Genomic DNA, 23,412 nt, shown 5'->3' with positions numbered 1-23,412 from the left:
CTGGAAAGTGTTCAGAGGAGGGTTACGAAGCTGGTGAGGGGTCTGGAGCATGGGCCTTATAAGGAGCGGCTGAGGGAGCTGGGATTGTTCAGCCTGGAGAAGAGGAGGCTCAGGGGAGACCTTATAGCTCAGAATCACAGAATCACAGAATTACCCGGGTTGGAAGGGACCTCAAGGATCATGTAGTTCCAACCCCCCTGCCTAGCAGGGCCACCAAACATACACCTTTACTAGATCAAGTTGCCCAGGGCCCCGTCCAACCTGGCCTTGAACACCTCCAAGGACGGGGCATCCACAACCTCACTGGGCAGCCTGTTCCAGGACCTAACCACTCTTCTAGTAAAGAACTTTCCCCTAACATCCAACCTAAATCTTCCCTCCTTCAACTTAAAACCATTTCCCCTAGTCCTGCTATTATCAGCCCTTTCGAAGAGTTTACTCCCTTCCTGGGAGTAAGTTCCCTTCAGGTATTGAAAGGCTGCAATGAGGTCACCCCGCAACCTTCTCTATAGCTCTCTATAACTTCCTGAAGGGAGGTTGTAGTGAGCTGGGGGTTGGCCTCTTCTCTCGTGTAATCAGTGATAGAACTAGAGGGAATGGTTTTAAGCTGTGCCAAGGGAGATTCAGACTGGACATTAGGAAGTATTACTTCTTGGAAAGGGTAGTCAGGCATTGGAATACACTGCCCAGGGAGGTGGTGGAGTCACCGACCATGGGAGTGTTCAAGAAACATTTGGATGTTGTATTGATGAATATGATTTAGCCGGGAAGTATTGGTAATTGTTGGACTAGATGATCTTCTAGGTCTTTTCTAACCTTGATAATTCTGTGATTCTGTAATCTCACAATCTATTTCTTGTCTATTGAACAGTTCATCCATGAAATCCATATCTTTCCAATTTGGAGAGAAGGGTGTTGAGGAGGACCATGTAAATGGCCTTACAGAAATCCAAGTATACTACATCATTGGCTCTACCTTTGTTCTTTGATACGGTTATGCCACCATAGAAGGTCAGTAGCTTGGTCAGGCAGCATTCTTCCAATAGGAGGCATCCTGAAAATACAATTTCCTTACTGAGAGCCAGGCAAGAAAGAGAGGAATGATTTCTTTTTTGAGGAAGGAAGGAAGAATTTAAGACTCAAGAAAGGGAACTGACATGAGGAATTAAACTTTTGTCAAAATATGAAATATGATCTTTTGACTATATGAGGAAGGGGACCAAGGTGTCCGAGGATTAAAATCAAAAGCTACTATTAACAGTAAATTTCTACCATTGAAATGAGACATTCAGCTTTCAAGGTGGATGTTCAGACCCTGAAATAAGATTTTGGATACCAAAATGAAGCTTTGGACCCTCCCATTGGCTGCTTGAATGCAGAATGGAATTTTTGTCTGTGAAAAGGAGGGTTTAATTAGGTTTTGAGCACTAAAAAGCTGTGTTTGGTCATCAAGAGGGAGGTTCTGAACACTCAAATAGTTCTAATTAGCACTGCCTCAGAGAACCTTCCATCTGTCACCTCAGACAATGAGTCTTTCCACCAAGATCATGAGAGAGATCTCTCAGATAGAAAAAGTCTTGAGGATGGAAAAAAGTGCTGAGGAAAAGTCCCTGAGACAGCTTTGCTTCCAACTGCATGTTGGGCTGATTTCAGAGCAGCAGCCCAACTGTGAAACCCTTCATCCTCCATTACATGAAAGAGTACTGGGGACAAACAAAAACTCCACCATATTTTGCAAGACCTTTGTAAAAGACCTTTTTCAAGACCATCTCTTTCCGCATGATCTGAAGACAAATGGAGCAAGAATGCTCCCCCTGAGGGTGGATCCACAGGTAATAAGTTGGCTCGTCACCACTGGCGTGGGAGTACACTCCTTGGGAGGGTGGTCCCACTTAAGGGGATATCTCAAGAGCCCTGAGAACCCCACAGGTACAGCATGCAAGGTATCCAAAGAGTGAGGCCGTAGTGTGCTCAGGAATGTAAACTTTCTAATACTTTGGAAAAGTCACAGCTACAAAAGTGTGTCAGATCCATGGTTTCATTCTTCTGTGAGGGAGACAGCTGGAGACTGTCACTGAAGTGTATAAAGTGACTGGTCAAGTGGGGTGAGCAAATGCCCCAAATGATTTTTCTTTCTTTTCATGATAGGATCTGTGTTTGTCATTGCTGTTATCTTTGTAATTGTGAAGTGTTTCTGTTATAAAAATATTGTTTGTGGAATTCCATTTATAATATAAGTGCTATTGGTGTTGGGGACATTGGTTATAGCTCTTGTCCAGGGAATTCAATGTTCCTGTGCGCTGGGCATGTAGACAGGTTCCATTACCCAGCAAAGGATATTTTATAAGCGGCTACTGTATAGTGTGAATGTTAAATAATGGATCCAAGGTGTGAGTGGTATTACTGTGTGATCTGAGAGTAATTGGATGCTTGTTACACCCTGAAAATAATTGCAGTTTATTGTTAAATGCTTAACCTGTAATGCTGTTCAGGAATTACAGTGGAACACAAGAAACTGGCATATCTGTTGGTGTTGAGAGCCAGGGTTTAAAGAGGAACATGTATCAGGTTTAACTGATATACTGGCTATGAGGTGTGGGCCTTTGGGAACAATAAAGAATCAATAAGATTTAATATGGGGGGAGCACAGAGGAAGGAGGTTCCCAGGTGAACCTCACTTGGATGCATCTTGGCTCATTGGCGAGATATTGTCAGGGAGTCTGGGGGCACCCTGAGCAAGAAACATTTAATCAAGTATTTTGATCAGTGGTGGTTGTTATACAAGTTGGAAAGTGGTGAGAAATGGCCTGTAAATGGCACTTTGAATTACAATACCTTTCTGCAGTTAATGTGGTTTTTGTGGAGGAAGGGCAAATGGGAGGAAGCCACCTACACTGATATGTTCTTTACCCTCCATTATAACTCTGAATGGCAGCCAGATTGTGGTATAGGGCTGCCCCAGGACCCGATGGTTTTAGCTGTAGAAAAGGAGAAAAGGGGTGGGGAAAACGGTGACACAAAACGCTTCCTCATGTAGCATAGGGCAGTGTTGCACCAGACCAAACAAACTCAGGGACCCTACCCAGTTGCTGTTAACACTTTCATGCTCCAAGACTCCGTGGGCAGAAAACAGGTCACAGAGTGGGGAAGAAACTCCCCTGCTGCTGCCTACACCCCCACACAGTCCTTTAGCATCAAGAACTAGGAAACATGGGATAATCCAGGCACCCGTAGGGGAAGCTGTAGGGCCAGAGGGAGGGCCAGTTCTTATCAAGGTGCCCTTTTCCTCTTCTGATTTTGAGGTGTAGAGTGGAGTTGCTAAGGAATATCAGAGTGACCGCACAGGAGTAACAAAGCATTTTCAATTTTTGGTTAGCAGCATAGCCCCAACTGAAGTGATATTCAGCTTTTGCTAGAGTATTGTCAGTTGTTTACCTCTAAGTATAAGTCTATGGCAGGGGAGCACAGGCCCTGGGAGAAGAAAAAGGTGAGAAAAAATAGCTAGGAAAGAAAAAAAAGGAAGGGGTTTGCCACTACCTGGACAGTGCCATCCAAGCACTCCAGGAGAGGAGAAAAGGCCTGGAGACCATCGAGGCAGTGTATTCCAACTGACCAGACCTGAAAGAAGGAACCACTAGAAGATGCTGAGGACTCTTGGTATACTGACGGTAGCAGCTTTGTGCTGCAGGCTGTACACAAAGCTGGTTACACTGTGACAACTGCTAGTAAGGTAACAGAGTCAAAATCCCTTACTCCAAACATGTTCGTGCAAGAGGCAGAAATTATAGCCTTGACCCAAGTATTAGAATTGGCAAAAGGAAAAAGAATTAACATATGGATGGGTTCAAAATACGCTTTTGGTGTTGGTCATGTCCATGGAGCATTATGGAAAGAGAGAATGGTTTTATCAACTCAAGGAAAAGGTATCAAACACACCAAGGAGATCCTTAGACTCTTGGAAGCAGTACAGCTACCAAAGGAGGAGGTCATCATGCATTATAAGGTGCACCAAAGGGGAGAATCACTGGGAAGCAAAGACGGCAGCAGAGGAGGATCTAGGGGAAGTACATCCCCTGACTCCAGAGAGTAAAATTCAAATTGATGGTGAACCAAAATATTCCAGGGAGGATCAAAGCTGACTGAAAATTTAGAAGGGCAAGTAGAAGAAGGGGGATGGGCAATTACTCCTCAGGATAAGGCAGTAGTTTCCTCAGCCCTGTTGTGGGCTATGGTGATGGCTGAACACAGGAAAACACACTAGGAAGTAGAAGCCCTGTACAAATATTTAAATCAAAGGATCACAGCTTGTAATTTATATACAACTGTCACACAGGTGACCCAAGGTTGTGAAATTTGCCTGCAAACCAATCCTAGCATTAGTCCTATTGGTGCCTATGGGGCAGATAGGAAAAGGAAATTATCCAGGGCAACAATGGCAAATTGATTTCTCAGAACTCCCAAGAAAAGGGAGGTACAGATACATGTTGGTATTAACAGATAACTTTTCAGGTTGGCCAGAGGCTTTCTCATGCAGGACCTGCAAAGCACAGGAAGTAACTGAAGTACTGTTACAGGAGATAATTCCAAGATTTGGGGTTCTAGTGACTATTTCCTCTGATCAAGGGCCTCATTTTGTAGCTAAGGTAGTAGCACAAGTAAGCCAACTATTAGGAACCGACTGGCAATTAGATACTTCCTATTGGCCACCGTCAAGTGGTCAAGTAGAGAAAATGAACCATCTGATCAAATTGCAAATTGTTGTTAGGGCAGGAGGCTGGGGTGACTTGGCCCCAAGCATTACCATTGGCTTTACTGAGAATAAGAACGAAACCTCAAGAGAGGGAAGGACTAAGCACATTTGAAATATTATATGGTAGGCTGAATATGATTAAGAAATGTACCTGAAATCAAGTAAATGAAGAGACCTTGACAGGATATATAATAGGCCTGCAACGGCACTTAAAAGAAATAGAAATGTTGGTTTTCGGCATAAAGGCAAGAGGACTGGATGGACTTGCTCATAATCTTAAACCTGGAGATCATGTATATGTCAAATCCCTCTCAGATTCACCACTTGAGTCCAAGTGGGGAGGACCATTTTTGGTGATATTAACATCAAATGCAGCAATCAAGGTGAAAGAACAGGCATTGTGGATTCATCATACTCGAGCTTCTTCCACCAGAGTGGATCTCCTCTAAACTCTCACCAGTGTTTGATAATGCATCCTAATGGTGAGTGTTTGGAATGTGCTAATTCACATGCTGTAACAAACTCACATGCCACTACATAAAGAACGAAGAGTAAAGCTTAACACTATCTAGAGATTCAAACCACGCGCATAACACAAAAAGTAGGAAAGCTTGGCACCATTACAGTATTACCCATGTACATGTGCTCACATACAAAATTAGGATGCTGGCAACCACAACACAACACAACAATCAGTAAGTGCTACAGTTTCTCTTAGGGGAGCCTGCATCCCTCAACCATCACTTTATAACAGTATTTGGGGGACATCAGAACACTCTTGGCCTTTTACGCAGGGTCTTAAATTGCAGGCTCACTATATATAGGGGTGCGCTCCTTGACAGTGTATGATGGGTACACTATCTACCCCTGCCCTGGGATCCCATTACACTTGCTCTCTGTACATGATATGGACTTCTGTCATGATTTGCTGGGGGCAATAAAAAAAATGCCTTACCATATTCCAGGGAACTTGCAGCCAGACCTAATGGAGATGGGATTGGGGGAAGAATCACTTGATGTACATGCTGAGTGGAAGTCCCCTCCAGTCCTTTGGTTCACAAGATCTCAGTAGCAAAGTCCCATCTACATTGTGAAAACTGCCATCCAAAATCCGGAAAGAAAACTAACTCCAATGCAGTATTAGATAGTGGCATTATTTTATGCCTCACAATACGTACCAGGCAATTTGACAAAACAAGCTTGTGTGCTCACAGTTCAAGTTCTACACTTGAACCGTTAAGACATACATCAGCATAGACATTCTTTTACAGAAACTCATTAACTCATTAAGATAATGCCCTTTGAGCACATGCAGTGTGGCCTCTGGTGGTCTTAAGACAGTGTACTCCATCCCCTTTATTTCAGCTTCAGCTTCTCCATGACCCTTGGCCAACTTTCAGCTTTTTGTTTTGTTTTGTTTTTCTCAGTTTGGCAGATTTCTATTGCTTGTTAGGCCACAATGAGCAACTTTCTCTCTCAGTGCACTTGAATCCAAGACAATATATGTGAAATTTGAGGAAAAGCTCCTTGTACCAGTTGGATGCAAAGAGAAAAGCAGTCTAATGTGGTTCTAGTGCTCCAGTGAAGCAGAATCGTTGAGAATGGTAAGAAAAAAAAAAAAAAAAAAAAAAAAAAAAAAAAAAAAAAAAAAGAGAGAGAGAAAGGCTGTTGACACAACAAACAAAGTTAAACTGGAAAGTTTTATAAGTAGCACTTGTCTATTTCTTATGATAAACCAACATATTGGTCCTTAAACTAATATATTAATCCCTCTTGCTAAACCAGACAAGCAAAGTTAAAATGGAAAGTTTTAGAACCAGCATCCTTGATTCCTTTGGAGAAATTAGTAAACTGATCTCTACTGCTAAACCAGCCTATATCATTGTGAATCAGCCACATTACCAAACCTACTGGAGTTCAAGAGGTATTGGGCTATGTTCTCAGACATACAGTTTAATGTGCTGTGTGGGTGGACTCACTAACCTTTGTGGATCAGTTCTATCCCAGGATATCCAATGATTCTATGATTCTATGCTTTTCAGAGAGAAAAAGTTTCCTTTCAAAGTATTAATCTGGTTCTCTTCAATTAACATACTTGCAGGCAAGGAATAGGAGAGTCAGATCAACAATCTAACCTATTCCATAGTAGGATTTTGCCATTATCAGGAGAACAGTGAATCACCAACATGTGAGTTTGTTATTCTATCACAGATCTCAGTTTTAGATGATGGGTAATTCCAGCTCAGAAGAACCTTCTGGAAATTGCCCTAAGACAAGCACCACGTGTGTTATGTGAAGAAAGACTCACTGTTGAAGTGAGAGCTGGCATCCAGGCAGAGGCCAGATCTAACATCGACCTTACTGAAGTCTCTGTACAGTGACTATAGTGGATTAACAGGTAGCCTGGCCAAGCCAAGACAACAGAAGGCCAGGAATAACAGGCTGCCATTTGTAAAAATTCCTGTCACATTATGTGCTCCAGGCTCTAAGGAATGTGTTTAAGCAGAAGCACATAATGGCAAGGACTAAGAACACTTGGTTACAGAGTAACCAGGGATGACATCCTCTGCTTTAGAAGAGAGCTCCTGAGAGATTAAATCTCTGCAGCATGCACTGGCCTCCAGTATCTAGAACAGGGATGGAGTCTCCCCCTAAAAGCCAAGGCTTTCTTCTTTGGCCATGTATATGCACATGGAAAAATAACACAGAAGGACACACCAAAGAATGCAGCAAATGTTTAATGAGTCTGAAGACAGAAAGGATGTCACTCCAAGTACATACAACAAGTGTGGGGAGAGCAGGAACAGGCAAGAATCTGTTCCCCTTTCCTATGGCAGTGTTGCCACAGGGCCAACACTTACTGGCCAAGAGATAAAGAGAAGCAGGCAGGTCACTGAAGTCTGGTTTTGAGGGGTAATAACAGGGATCTGAGAGGGGAAAAACAGCAAAGCTATCAGATAGGAAGAGAGACTGAAAGAGAGTATCAGTAGACTTTCTCCATCCTGTCCATGAAGCCAGGCTGTCTTGTATGTGTCTGTCTTGCAGGGCAAAAACAGCAGCACGCTCCTTCTTCTATCCAGTGCCACAATCTGATTTCCTGGGTGTCCTTGTCTGGGTCAGTGTCTGGCACCTTTAGCAGGGGCATCTTCTGCCACAGTAGCGGTTGGAAATGCAGGAGAGGTCAAGGCCCCCTGAGGAGATGGGAACTCCCTCACAGCTGAGGATGCTGCCAACAGCAGCAGAGGTGGAGGATCCCACAGCAGTGTTCTGTGGGAAGGAGCTGAGGATGGGTCCGGGCAGGGTCACCACCACAGGAGAGGGCTGGATGACAATGGTGGAGGGCTGGCACTGTCTGACACAGGGCTCATTGCAGCTGCTGGCCAGAGGTGTTGGGCCACAGGGCTGGCATGGCTGGCACTGGTCACAGCAGGACATGTCTTGGAGCTGAAGTTGCACCTAGAAGAGCAGGCAGGGAGGAAGCAGAACATGGGGATGCCTGTTAGCATTCTATGAGACTTCCAAGGCACATGCACTGCTGGTAGTTGGAGGGATTGATAATTGCTTCATGTGCCCATAGCTTGCATAGTGCCCAAGCTTGAAAACAGCCATTGGAACATATCCAGCTAGTCTCTGGACTCTAGTCCACAGCCTACTTACTCACAGTTCCTGATGCCTTCCATGATGAATCTTGTCCCTACTTCCCTCTGTCATGACAAGCAGTCTCAAGAAAAGAAAGAGCTTCACACTCACCTGGTTCCAAAGAGAAGTCGAGAGTGGTGGATGACTGAGCAAGGAGCTGGGCTGTCTTTTATAATGGATATAAATTGCCCCAGGTCCAGAGGCATTACTTACAGCTGTGATTATTTTCTGACAAACATCTCTTGAATGCAAATCATCATAGTTAATGATATAGGCTGTACATTGCCTTCCTGTGCTGATTAATTAGATTTCCAGTTTTACTATGTCCATTCCTGGCTGAAGGCATCTTTTGAGTGTCAGGAACAGAGGTCAAAGCATTTTCGGACAATAAACATCAATTTGGGCAAGAGATTCATCTCTGAAGTTAGCACTGCACTGTGTCCTCCCCATGCTATAGCTTCAGCTCAGGCATTGCCAATTGCATGCCAATATTTGGCTGCTGCTGAGTGATGGATGAGCTGAGCTGCATGAAGTCTGTGGGTTGGACATACCTATCTTATATGATGGAACTCTTTCTGTCATTATACCTACCAGCCCACAGTACTGCTGGGCATTGTGCACTCCAGCTGTTTTCCTTTATGCAGCTTCTCAGGATAACATGGCTTCTCAAGCCCTAAATGCAAAGCCCTACAGAGCAGACTCATCTAGACAAGATCAGTGACTTCTATGTCTTCTGAAAGGCTCTCAATATACTTTCCATCTCTTTGCAGTCTCTCTGGTTACCATACAACACAATGAGCTCATTTAGGACATTGTCTTCAAATGAAATTTCCCCAGAATTCCTGCTGAAAGGGTTTGTTGGCTAAGTATACTATGTGACATATTTCTGAATGTGCCACCCACTTTTGTGCACTTGCCAGTACTGGGTCTGGCAGGGATACAATCCTCTGGCTGAGGAGAGTGTATGCCCATTGGCATGAGACAGGGGAAATGATGAAATGGCTGAAATACTGTATGCTGCCTTTTCCTCAGTTCTCATGGGTGAGGCTTGTTCTCAGGCCTGCATGAGAGGCTCTCCACAGAATTTTAGGGAGTGAAAAAACATTGCCTGTAAGGGAAGAAAACCTTATGGAACTTTTGTTCCACTTGGTCACACTTGTGTCCATAAGATGGGTGGGATGCATCCTTGGGTATTTGATCAGGTGATGCCATTGTCTTTCATCTCTCAAAGGTCATGAAGGTTGACGGGTGGCCCTCCTAGATAGGAAAAACAAACAAACAAACAAAAGAACCCCCTGCTCCCCCCAAGAAAAAAAACACATATCTTCAGAAGGGGGAAGAACAACAAGGTAGCTGAAAAACTAGATGATCTGCTGGGCTCTAACTGGCATGACCAGCTATTCAGAGTACAGCTAGGGAATGGTTACTATGAAAATGTCTTTCAGAGATCAGTGCTTAATAGTATTTAATGTTTCCAGTAATGGCCTGATGATGGGATAGTGTGTAATTGTGGCATGTGTGTGGAGAACCCACAGCTGGGAAGAGCAGTCAGGACACTGTAGGGCAGGGCTGCTAGTCATAGGGACCTGGACAGGTTGGAGAAACACCCTGATGGGAATCACAGGTCATTCAACAAGAGCAGGAGCAGGGCCATGCATCTGGGGTGGAATAATGACAGGAAAGCATAATAGCTGCAGGCTGTCTTCCACAAAAGCAGCTCAGAAGAAAACAAGTACAGGCTATGCATGCCAGGCCTCCTCATACTGTGTGCACAGAAATGGTGCTAGAACCAGAACACCTCTCTGAGGGTGTGATGCAGGAGCTGAGACAGCCCCTTTGGCTTCCCTGGGCCCACAGAATTCTCACTTCATGGAGTGTGAGCTTGGGCTCATAGCCCCAGGCTGAGCTTGTGGAGTGTCAGCTGGGCCACAAGTGGTGGCTCGTTGGGGTGCGGGCAGACTGTAATATGATCTGACTTTTAATTTATCCTTTTAAAGGCAATCAAATATGTTGACATATTTTGCATCTTTTCAAATAAAACTGCTATTGCTTTCTCAGATTTTTTTTTTTGATTTTTTTTTTCTCTGCTCTCCTGTGAGACTCTGCCTTTTGGGTCACACTACTTCTCTGTTCTATGTCCCTGATGGAGGAACTGGAGCAGCTGTAATCACTGCATCCAGTGCAGCTCAGATTCTATTCTTAAATTTTACTTTTTCCTGCATTATTTCTTTCTAACTCACTACAGAGAATGACAACTAGATTTAGCTGTCAGTGTCCCTGTTTGTTGCAGCAAAGTTGGACAAGTTGATTTTTAAAGGTTCATTCCAACTCAAACGATTCTGTGATTCTAAGAAAGTGTGCCTTCACTCGTGCAGATAGAGTAACTGGCCTTATACAAGCGTATCCAGTGCCATGAGATGATGAGGTACAAAAACTGTGGTTGGGAAGGGCATGCTGACATTGGTAGAGACAATTCCCAGTATTGTGGTTAAAAGCGTGGGGAAGTGGGGACAGAGATGGTGAAGGCTCTTCTGGGTGCTGCCGGGGGCTGGCTGTAGGCTCTGCTCTCCTGATGGGGGGACAAATCAGCACCCACAAGCATTTGTGCAAATCCATCACACAAAAGACACGAGCATATGCTAGTGGCCTTGTATGTGTTAATGACATTGTGTGGTACTCAGAGAGACGTGGAAACATGTACAGAGAGATCTGACGAGGACTCTGGAGACACTGATGCTGACAAGACATGTTTGCTTTATTGGGCCTTCTGTTCAAGACTTGAGAAGCCTGTTAGTTATCCTGAGGAGCTGCAGAGAGGGAATCTACTGCAGGGTGCTAATAGTCACCAGTGCTTTGACCTAATGGTTGTAATGACAGAAATGAGCTTCCATCACTGAAAGAAAAATACGTACAATTTTTTTTTTCAGTTGTTCACTCAGAAAATAAGACACAAAAATATGGAAAGGAAGAAGGAGCTCTCTATGGAAAGACTTATACAGTAAAACCTGGGGAAAATTCACCTGATTTTGTATTATTCTGCACAAAATTGGCAATCCTATCACATGAAGGGATAGAAGATTAACTTGCTGACCATATAGTTCTTCTTTCTAACTGGAACAGCCCTTTTGTTCCACTATCTGCTGTTAGGCCTTTCTTTTGAGATCTGGAATTACACTGCACTACTATTTGCCCCATATCAAGATCCCTGAGAGAAAACAGGAGGAGACAAAACAGGGCAGCAGAATTTTCCAGAGAGCAGTACCAAGTGGGATAGGGTCTCACGCAGGAGATGGTACCTCTCTTGCCAGAAGGTCTCCTAAAAACCCCTATGGAATGACCCTGGCTGACATCACTTGCCTTTGCCGGACTCTACTATCACATGAGCAGAGTTTGTTGATGACAGTGGTGTTTGTTGCATGGAAATGCTTCAAACTCCCTTCATGCCATTCAAAAGATGACTTCAATGTGGAATGGGCATGACATAAAGCTGGAAATGAGAAACAACTGCAAAGGATGACAATGTATGGTCTATACTATTATCTGGGATCACCACTTGACTTTGCTGGACTCTTCCAACATGGAAGCTGAATCTTTTGCCTAAATTAATATTCATTACCTGAAAGTGATTGGGCCTCTCTTCCTGCAACTCAGAAGATGCCTTCAGCCAGGAATGGACATAGTAAAACTGGAAATGAAATTAAGCAGTGCAGTAAGTCAACAATCAGTCTATGTCATTAACTGGGATGTTTTTCATTCAAGAGGAGCTTCTCAGAAAATAGTCAATGCTATAAGTGATGACTTCAGAGCTTGGGAAGCTCACATGCACTATAAAAGACAGCCCAGCTCATCCCTCCCTCATCCACCACTCTTGCCTTCTCTTTGGAACCAGGTGAGTGTGAAGATCCTTCTTTTATGCCTCATTCTGCCAAGGAAGGTCACACAGTAGTGGATGTCACAGCTGATATCAGTCTGTTCCATGCCAAATCGTAGGACTGTTGTCAGGGGGAAGGGAAGTAAGGTGAAGGCTTGTCATGGAAGGAATATGGGTCTGTGAGAATTTAGCTTACAAACTAGAGTAGAGAAATGAGCTGAATAGGTACTTTTGGCTCAGTCTGAGCTATGGCAGGATGAGACCAAGACAACCTTAACTATCCCTGCACAGTCTGCAGACTGCAGCAGTTCATGGCTCCTTCATAGTGTGGTGACATTCATCTCCTCATATATCCCCATGTTCTGCTTCCTCCCTGCCTGCTCTTCTAGGTGCAACTTCAGCTCCAAGACATGTCCTGCTGTGACCAGTGCCAGCCATGCCAGCCCTGTGGCCCAACACCTCTGGCCAGCAGCTGCAATGAGCCCTGTGTCAGACAGTGCCAGCCCTCCACCATTGTCATCCAGCCCTCTCCTGTGGTGGTGACCCTGCCCGGACCCATCCTCAGCTCCTTCCCACAGAACACCGCTGTGGGATCCTCCACCTCTGCTGCTGTTGGCAGCATCCTCAGCTGTGAGGGAGTTCCCATCTCCTCAGGGGGCCTTGACCTCTCCTGCATTTCCAACCGCTACTGTGGCAGAAGATGCCCCTGCTAAAGGTGCCAGACACTGACCCAGACAAGGACACCCAGGAAATCAGATTGTGGCACTGGATAGAAGAAGGAGCGTGCTGCTGTTTTTGCCCTGCAAGACAGACACATACAAGACAGCCTGGCTTCATGGACAGGATGGAGAAAGTCTACTGATACTCTCTTTCAGTCTCTCTTCCTATCTGATAGCTTTGCTGTTTTTCCCCTCTCAGATCCCTGTTATTACCCCTCAAAACCAGACTTCAGTGACCTGCCTGCTTCTCTTTATCTCTTGGCCAATAAGTGTTGGCCCTGTGGCAACACTGCCATAGGAAAGGGGAACAGATTCTTGCCTGTTCCTGCTCTCCCCACACTTGTTGTATGTACTTGGAGTGACATCCTTTCTGTCTTCAGACTCATTAAACATTTGCTGCATTCTTTGGTGTGTCCTTCTGTGTTATTTTTGTTTGTTTATTTGTTTGGTTTTTTTTCTATCTGCATAGCAGTGACAAACAGAGAAAACTACGGCTTTTAGGAGGAGTTAGCTAGGGAGGCTTCATCAAAGCTCTAAATACTCAAGGCCAGTGCATGCTGCAGAGATTTCATCTTTCATACACCCTCTTTCAAGGCAAAAGAAGTCACCTCTGGTTACTCTGTAACAAATGGCTGTTCATCCTTGCCTTGATGTACCTCTGCTTAAACATATCCCCTAGAGCCTGGAGCACATCATGTGATGGCAATCTTTACCAATGGCAATCTGTATCTGGCCTGGCCTTCTGCTGTCCTTTTGGCTTGGTCAGGCTCCCTGTTGGTCCACTGCAGTGACTTGGTGGGGACTTCAGAAAGGCCATTCCTGGATCTGGACTTGGTCTGGATGCTAGCTCTCACTCCAACTGAGAGACTTCCTTCACATAACACATGTTGTGCCTGCCTTAAGGCAATTACCAATATCAGCTGATATGTCCAGTCGATATATAGGAGGGAAGGGAAGCCATCCAGAGGGACCTAGGCAGGCTGGAGAAGTAGGCCCGTATGAACCTAATGAGGTCCAACAGGGTCAAGTACAAGGTGTTGCATTTGGGCCAGGGCAATTCTGAGTACTTAGGCAGACCAGGTGAAGAACCCCTTGAGAGTAGCCCCATGGAGAAGGACTCAGAGGTCCTGGTGGACAAGAAGCTGGACTTGAGCCAGCAGTGTGCATTTGCAGCCCAAAAGGCCAACTATATCCTGGGCTGTATTAAAAGAGGAGTGGCCAGCAGGGAGAGTGAGGTGATTGTCCCCCTCGACTCAGCTCTCGTGAGGCCTCATCTGGAGTACTGTGTCCAGGCCTGGGGCCTGCAGTACAGGAAGGATATGGAGCTCTTGCAGTGGGTCCAGAAGAGGCCACTAAGATGATCAGAGGGTTGGAGCAATTCTCCTATGGAGAAACACTGAGGGAAGTGGGCTTGTTTAGCTTGGAGAAGAGAAAGCTCTGGGGAGACCTCATTGTGGTCTTTCAGTACTTGAAGGACACATATAAAAAGGAGGGGGAATGGCTATCTATGAGGCTGGGTAGTGGTAGGACAAGGGGGAATGGTTTTAAACTGAGAAACGGCAAGTTTAGGTTAGATATTAGGATTAGATATTATTATTACTCAGAGGGTGGTGACACACTGGAACAGGTTGCTCAAGGAGGTTGTGGATGCCCCTTCCCTGGATGAATTCAAGGCCAGGCTGGATGTGGCTCTGGGAAGCCTGGTCTGGAGGTTGGTGACTCTGCCCATGGCAGGGAGGTTGAAACTAAATGATTTCTGAGGGCCTTTCCAACCCAGGCTATGATTCTGTGATTCTATGATTCTATGATACCAGTAGGTGCTTCCGGGCTGGTATTACCTGTTATTTAAAGGTGAGATCTGTGATGGATTAACAGACTCACATTTTTGTTGTTCACCCTTCTGTTGATAATGGCAAAATCCTCCTAGAGAATAAATTAGATTACTGATATCATCTTTCCTATTTCCATGCCTGCAGAGTATGTTAATTGATGAGAAAAACGCATCTTATTTTCTCTGAATCACATAGCATCACAGAATCATTGGATATCCTGATATAGAATTGACCCACAAAGGTCAATGATTTCACCTGAAGTCTCAGCACACGGCTAATGCAAAATTAAACCCCATGTCAGAGGGCATAATCCAAATACTTCTTGAAATCTAGTAGGCTTGGCACTGTGTCTACTTCACAGGAGAGCCTGTTCCAGTGCATAAACAATTTGAGTGTCAACTGCAAAACAAATTTTAGCAAATATTGCAAGAAAGCTGTTCAGAAAATGAAAATGACAGTGACACATGAGGCAGAAGTGGAGAACACCTTCTGCTGAGTGAAAGGAGAGGTAACAGGGAGAACTGCATGATGCTGATGTCAGAAATTAACATGAAAAGACAAGTACTTTGGATGATGAGGATGGAAACCATAAATTCAACGGTTTAAATTGGCACTGCCTCAGAAGAAGCATAAAATCATAGTACAAACAGAAACTGATGTTCCTGCTACCCAGTCTGTGCCGATACAACAAGAAAAACATTGAGTTCAGATGCTGGTCACTTTCCCTTTGACAAAGGTCAGGCCATCAGGATTAAGAAAGATGTGGAGCAGATAATCACAAGTGCCACCTGGAATGGTTTGTTTAGCCCAAGAGAAGGAATTCAGTCACAAGTGCCCTGTTTTTTTCTGCCGTGGCTCTATGATTTCAAAAGGAGATGTCAGAGTGAGGTTTCATAGTTGAATAAGAGCAGCAACAAGCTTTAAGCAGAATGTCTTTACCTAGCTTATGTGGCTCTTTTCATGGCCTCTGCTGATCACTGCTGGTATCAATCTCTCCATTCTGTCTCCCTCACTTCTTCCACAGACACAGGTGTAGAAATATTAGACCATCCTTCTCCAGTTATCAATTCAGCTATTATTCATGACAGTTCTGGAAGTGAGCTACAAATTACAGTCTCTAAAGTACAGTATATTTTCTTGTTCCTGACTTTTTCTTTTGTACCAATTTCCAGTAATGAAGTCAGATTAATATTCTGTGGCAGAATTCTGTCTTGCAGTGCAAGACAAAGGAATGCTTTCTGTTCCTGTCCTTCTCCTTGTTGATGGAACAGATGAACACACACACGCACAAGCAAACACAGATTTGAGGTGGGGCAGGAGCATAGGCCAAAGTAAGGATGTGAGAGATTAAGCCTGTATAGAAGGCAGATCTACACAGAACAACCTCTACACAGAACTGCCTTTCCTACAGAGTTTTGTGTTCTTCCAAGCCTCCCTAGTGCTTCTGAGGAGGTTTTTCCATCATCCTTTGAGGAAAATAATATGTGCTGTATGATGAGTGGGAAGTGTAATTGGGGCCATGGCTAGTCCTGGCTCCATCTCTTCAGGCTCAGAGCATTAAGGCAACAGGGCTGAGGGAGTCCAAAGAGAAGAACAGCAAGAACAGCAGAAAATGTGTGGGTGATCATATTTCCTGGAGCAGTGCATGCATTTGAGGAAGCAGGGATTTTAAGTGGTTTGGCAACAGTAGCAGAGGATCACTCTGGGGAACTTAGAAAAATGATCTGTAATGCCTCCAAAGGAGAAATTTCATCTGACAAATACCAAACCATTTTGTCTAGGCATGGTTTTTTTTTACGGGAAAGTTTTCAAAGAAAGGGGTGTGTGTGTTTTTCCCTGTGGAGTAATAGAAAATGATACTGGAATTCCCCTGATTTCCCTCGGGCTCTGGAATCCCACAGAAAAATCTGCAGTTAATCCAAGCCTGAATGAAGGGCTGCTCCTGGGAAATCTCTCATGTGAGGTGGCATTTGGGAAATGATTCCCTGGATGATTTTGGGTGGTGATACAGTTGGGGTTGCCACAGAATGTTTCCAGTGTCACTTGTGTTTTGTTGAAGCCATTGGCCTGAGTCACTGTCATCAAATTTCTCCTACTAGTCTCTCTAGGCATTCCCTTCTCTCCCAATTGCTGCATCCACTGAGAAAGAGCCCTGTGAATCTAACAGCTATTTCATCCCAAGGAGCCAGCAGAGTCTCATAGAATTGTTCTTTTACCTGTTTCAGGAGCCAGGATGACATAATGAAAAGGGACGAGTCCCTAGAAGCTGCGAAAAGGAATCAAGAAATGACTAGGGACTCTGGCTCAGCTTCAGTTTCCTGTACTGGTCACACTGGACAACAGTGAATGAGTCTTCTGCAGCCAATGATTCATTCCTGGACCTAAAATTCCGTGACTTTTCAATTCCAGCACTCAGAAAAAGAGTTCAGTTGGGAACAGGTGTAGCAAAAGCAAGAAAATGAAAAGGCAGTGTAAGTGGAAACAGCCACACTGCCCATATCATTAGCTGGGATGTTTTCCATTCATTATGAATACTACAGGGAATAATCACTTCTGTGTATGATACCCCCCAGGCCTAGGGCTGTTCAGGGCCAACATATTTTTTAGAAGTATCTGAAGTGTTTGAATGAAACCAAGAAATCCTCTTGCCTCTCTGTGACATGCTCTGCAATAACCAGTGCCTGTCATGCCTATCCTATTGTATGACCTCACCAGCCAACAACCACAAGTAACCCTGTGTCAGACAGGGTAAAAACCATACTGTCATCATCAATCCTCTTCCCATGACAGTGGCCCAGCTTGGCCCCATCCTCAGCTCTTACCTGCAGAACACAGTTGTTGTACACTCTCTCTCTGCTGCAATTAGCAGCATCCACAACTGTGATGGGGTCTCTATCACCTCTGGGTGCATTGATCTCTCCTGCATTTTCAGACATTACTATGGTAGAAAGTGTTTCCCATGCTTTATGCTATGCTCCCCATCTTCTACTCCTTTCTCTTTTCCTTATATTCCCTTCTTCTGGGTGTACAATTCCCTTCAGCCAACCAGAGCAATATGCTGTCCTCTCTCACTCAATGGGGCTGACAGAAGGATGTGCTATAGGATCTTCACTATGGTGGGCAAAGATTTTAGGCAGCTCTGGTGCTGCCTGCACAACAGTTCCACTTGGAAGAAAACTCATTTCTCTCTTCAGAGTCACTAACGTTTCCTGCATCCCAGCCTCTGCCTCCATGTGATCCTTTTCATGGTGGTCTCAATTTGCTAGGAATGAAGGGCAGCCCTGGACTGCACATAATAAAGTGAGGACTTACTGGAGCCTTTAATCGTGTGGAAAGCACTTGACACTGTCCTCAAGATATCCTTGTCTCTAAATTGAAGAGACATGGATTTAACAAATGGCCCTCTGAATGAATAAGTAATTGCCAGGATGGTCATACTGAGAAATTTGCGGTCAATGGTTTGATGTCCAGCTGGAGAACAGTGACAAATAGCATACTCCAGTTTTCCATACTGGGACCAGTAGTATTTAACACCTTATTTATTACACAGTAATAGAAATGAGTGCACTCTCAGCATATTTTCAGGCAACACCGAGTTGTTTTGTGCAGCTGACATTCTGGAGGTAAGGGATGCTATCTAGAAGAAGCTTGACAGGCTTCAGAGGTTGGCCCATGCAAGCCTCATAAAAATCAAGAAGACCATATGTAATGTAGGTGGTGGCCATTCTAAGAACAAATATAGGCTGGGCAGACAAATGGATAGAGGGCAGCACTGCGGAGAAGAGCTTAAAGATATTGGTTGTTGAAAAACTTCACATGATCCATCAGTGTTCTTCCAGTCCAGAAAGACAGCAGTGCCCTGGGCTGCATCAAAACCTGCATGATCAGCTGTTCAAGAGAGGGGATTCTCCCAGTCTACTCCTCTCACAGGAGACCCTACTAAGAACAATGTGTTCAGCTCTGTGATCATCAACACAAGAACAACGTGGACCTGTGGGAGCAAGTCCAGAGGAGGGCCATAATTATGATTTCACATGGCTAGAGCACCACTGCTGTGAAGAGAGGCTGAGAGTTGAGGTTGTACACTCTAGAGAAGAGAGGGTTCAAGGGAGATATCTTTGCAACATTCCGGTACCTAAAGGGTACAAGAAAACAGAAGAGGGGCTCTATATCAGGAAGCACAGCAATGGGACACGGGCTAAGAGCTTTTATCTAGGAAAGTATAGGTTATATTAGATATTCAGAATAACTTAAAAGAATGGGGAGGCACTGGAACAGGTTACCTAGGGAAACTGTGAAAACCCCATTCCTAGCAAGGTTCAGGGTCAGCTGTACAGGGCTTTCAGAAACATGGTCCTTCTAACACAAGGCATTTAATGATTCTGTGATCACATTAGCAATTTCAATGATGGTCACCAGACCTAGATAAAAGTCCGTATTTGTTATATCCAAAGATACACACACAAAGACTTCTGCAAAGGTTACTTGACAATTCCCCTGCTTTAGACAGGTGAGACAGTCTCATTTTCTCTGAGGTTTTGGTGATCAATCTGAGGTAATACTTAGGTATACACTGCAATATTACACACCAACAGACAAAAGCTAACATTACTAGAAATGCAGCTATGACTTTCTTAATCCATAATCTTAAGCAGCCAAGAAGTCAGCCTCCTTGAAACCCAGAAGTATTGCCTTTTTGAACCCCATGCAATATTTTTGTCTATTTCCATATTTCTCCCAAATCTATAGAAATCCTACTACTTCACTCTACATAGAAGCAACACTTAATGTTAATTGCTTCAAAACCTCCTTCTTTTGCCAAATTTGATGCCAAATTCTGTGTTCACATGTTCTGGAAAATGAGAACAAGCCCATTAATTGGTCTTATTAGCAATTTGAAATGCCTGCTGGATGAATTTATGAAACACATTCTGATCCCATGAGTTTCTTGGTACACTTCCTAAAGTCAACAGAACTGTGTCGTGGTTTTATGATTTTTGTTATCAGTATTCTACAACATAATGTCATGTAGTGCACTGGTAGTTAAAGAGTTCATGCTGCAGTTCCGTGGATTGTTGATAGTTCCAGGTACTCTTTGCAGAAGAGAAGAATAACTGCATCTCCTGGAAGACTTCGCTGTTCCATTTTCCACTTGGAGGGAAAGGTAAAACTGCTTGGGAGTCATGAGATTGTCCCTTCTTCTTCCACTTGTCTCTTTGGTGTGTCCCCATGCAGCTTCCCCTCTAAACCTCTTCAATATCTTTTTAGTACTACTTTGGACATCACATAATAGTTTGCCTTTTTTGTATTGTGGCTCTCAAAACAGCATGCAGTGCTTAAGGTGAGGCAGCATCAATGCAGTGGCCAGTGGGACAATCATTTCCCTTGACTGTCTACCAATGATGTGCATGATGCACCCTAGGATACAGCTGGTCTTCCTGCTCGCCTGAGCACAAAGTTTTCTTGTGTTCAACTTGCTGTTGACTTAAACCCCCAAATTTCTTTTGGTAAAGCTGATCTCCAGTGTCTCATTCACCAGTCTGTATGTACAACCAGGGTGGTTGCCCCTTCCCAGGTGCAGAATCTGGCACTTGCTCTTGTTAAACTTCATGTGGTTGGTGATTGCCCAGCTCTCTAATTTGTCTAGATCTCTCTGCAAGGCCTCTCCACCCTTGATGGAGTCAACAGCTCCTCCCAATTTAGTATCATCAGCAAACTTGCTCAAAACACCTTCTAGTCCTACATCCAAGTCATTAATAGTGGGCCCACCTTTTCATAGTATCATCATAGTATCATAGTCTCGTGCGGGTTGGAAGGGACCTTAGAGACCTTTTGAATTTGACAAGATGCTTTTGGATAGCATTCCTTTCTTCTGCCACGTGAGCTGCATCACTTACCTTTGTAGTGTCCACAAACTTGCTGAGAACGTACTAGATCCCATCATATGTCATTGATTAAGATGTTTCAGACTACCAGGCCAAATATGAACCTCTAACTGGACACAGAATCATCAACACCACCACACTGGCTACAACCATGGAACCAGTTCTTCAACCACCAAATACTCCACCATTTGAACTCACATCTCTCTGACTTAGAGATAAAGATGTGCTAAAGGATGATGTCAAAAGCCTTGCACAAGTTCAGATAGATGACATCTCTTGCTTTCACTTTGTCCACAGATGTCATAACTCCATCACAGCGGGCTACTAGATAGGTCAGGCATGAACAACCTGTGAAGCTGTGCTGGCCATCTCAGATCATCTTTCTTACTAAAACAGACCTTCTGTTACACCATTTGACACCAGGCCTTTCTTTTGAGATTTGGAAAAGACACTGCACAACGTCCTACCCCATACCAAGGTCACTGAGGCAAAACAGGATGAGAAAAAACAGGGCAGAAGAATTTTCCAGAGAGCTGTGTAGATAGGGACACACCCAGGGGCTGGTAAACTTCTTGCCAGAAGGGCCCCCAGAAACCACTAAGGAGTGACTCATTCTAACATCATTTGCGTTTGCTGGACTATTCTACCATGTGAGCTGAGTATGTTGCCCACACTGATGTCTGTTGTGCAGAAATGCCTGGGCTTCCCTTCGTGCCACTCAAAAGATGTCTTCAGTGAGGACTGGGCATGACCTAAAGCTGAAAATTAATCATAGCAGCACAGGAAGCCAGCACATGCCCCTTTCATCAGCTGGGATGTTTTGCATTCAAGAGCAGTTTGTCAGAAAATAAACATGTGATGAAGTGATGCCTCTGGTCAGCTTGGGTCCACTATAAAAAGGAGTCCAGCTCTTTGCTCCCTCATCCACTACTCTTGAATCCTCCTTCTTGGGAACGAGGTGAGTGTGAGGCTCCTTCTTGTCTCAATCTCCATCAGAAGGCCTGAGCTCAGTGGACCTTTTATTTGCTATCACCACTGTTCTGTGCAAAATCCCAGGACCACTTCTCATGCAAGAGGTTTGGCATGGAGGAAACCAGACCAGTATTGCAGGGGTTGGTGGGCTAGGATCTAAGAAGTAGCTGGATAGTTACTGGGTCACTCTTTCTGGGTCCTGGAAGGAAGAGGCCAGGAAGACCTTGACCACCCCTGCACAGCCTCCACCCCTGGCATTTCATGTGCATAGTTCCCTGATGGTGGAATGGCCAACTCCCCTTCACCCTCTACTTTCTTTGCCTGGCCCTCTCTCAACAGGTACACCTCTAACCCCCAAACATGTCCTGCTGTGATCAGTGCCAGCCATGCCAGCCCTGCGGCCCAACACCTCTGGCCAGCAGCTGCAATGAGCCCTGTGTCAGGCAGTGCCAGCCCTCTACCATCGTCATCCAGCCCTCTCCTGTGGTGGTGACCCTGCCCGGACCCATCCTCAGCTCCTTCCCACAGAACACCGCAGTGGGATCCTCCACCTCCGCTGCTGTTGGCAGCATCCTCAGCTGTCAGGGAGTGCCCATCACCTCTGGGGGCTTAGACCTCTCCTGCATTTCCAACCGCTACTGTGGCAGAAGATGCCCCTGCTAAAGGTGCTGGACACTGAACCAGACAAGGACCCCCACGATCTCATGACATGGTGTTGGACAGAAGAACAGAATTTGTGCTGCTGCTTTCAGAGTAAATGACCATCTCTGGCTTATGCTGTCAGGACAGACAGAAGGGCCAGCCTGGCTTATGTGACTACATGGACAAAGTACCAATACTCTCTTCCACTCATTCTTTCTCTTTTCTTTGTTGTTTTCTGTTTACCCTCAGAACTAACACTGAAGGTCCCAGAAACCAGCTGAGTGGCCTAGTAGCCTCTCTGGTTTGATGAACTGTTAGATAGATTCCCTGTGGCATTCTGCCATGGGGAAAGGGCAACAGATCCTTATCTGCTCCTGCTGCACCCTGCACTCAGGGTCTTCACTTGACTGACATCATTTCTCTCTTTAGACTCATTAAATGTTCACTGCAACACTCATTGCATCCTTCTGTGGTTAATTCCTTCTTCATATTACTATGGTCTGGTGAGAAAACAATTACTTAGATAGAACTAGCATAGTCCATCACTTCCCTGGGCAATGGAATGTTGGGCACTCTGTAGACATTCATTCTTCAGTCAAGGCCATGTCTAGATCAGTCTTGCACCTGACTGCTGCTAACTCTTCCTTTCCAGGCCTTTTTGTGGCTCTTCAAGATAAGGTAGGCAGGTGCTTTTAAAGCCTTAAATGGAAGGCTTAATAGAGCAGATGTTGTCAGCATCAGTAGCTCCAGTGTCTTCAAGTCTCTCAGTACACCTTTCCTCTCTATGTAGTCTCTCTGAGTACCACACAATATCATTGACATATACAGGAATATAAGGATACACATCTGTCTTCTGTGTGCTGGATTTGTGCAAATGTCTGTGGGTGCAAATTTTTACATGATTCCATTCATATGTTCATGAGCTGGTGACTTTTCCTTTGTGTATGGTCAACAGATACAGAGTGGTGTGGTCAAATTGGCGTCCATAGACTGTAAAGCTACCACATTAGAAAAGGATAATTGGAAATAAGTGGAAAATACCCATATTGTAGGCTCACAGGAAAAAACTCCAAGAGGAGCAATCTCCAGAAAGAGATCCTTC

General features: G+C 44.6%; 2 protein-coding genes and 1 pseudogene across 2 annotated transcripts; 2 read left to right on the top strand and 1 right to left on the bottom strand.

Annotated features, from left to right (window-relative positions):
- Positions 1–7,565: 7,565 nt before the first annotated feature.
- On the bottom strand, positions 7,566–8,224 carry LOC107324972 (feather keratin Cos1-2-like). Its single transcript, XM_032440914.1, has one exon. The coding sequence runs from the start codon at positions 8,183–8,185 to the stop codon at positions 7,883–7,885; it is 303 nt and encodes a 100-aa protein (XP_032296805.1). The 5' UTR covers positions 8,186–8,224; the 3' UTR covers positions 7,566–7,882.
- Positions 8,225–12,209: 3,985 nt separating this feature from the next.
- Positions 12,210–13,383, top strand: LOC107324978 (feather keratin Cos1-2-like). The gene is made up of 2 exons (XM_015885418.2): positions 12,210–12,278; positions 12,650–13,383. Exons 1-2 carry the CDS (start codon positions 12,210–12,212, stop codon positions 12,971–12,973), a joined length of 393 nt encoding a protein of 130 aa, XP_015740904.1. The 3' UTR covers positions 12,974–13,383.
- Positions 13,384–21,421: 8,038 nt separating this feature from the next.
- Positions 21,422–22,356, top strand: LOC107324973 (annotated as a pseudogene).
- Positions 22,357–23,412: the final 1,056 nt, after the last annotated feature.

The sequence above is a fragment of the Coturnix japonica genome, chromosome 27 (assembly GCF_001577835.2).
Source record: "Coturnix japonica isolate 7356 chromosome 27, Coturnix japonica 2.1, whole genome shotgun sequence".
Classification (NCBI taxonomy): Eukaryota; Metazoa; Chordata; class Aves; order Galliformes; family Phasianidae; genus Coturnix; species Coturnix japonica.
This window is presented reverse-complemented; position numbering and strand designations above follow the sequence as displayed.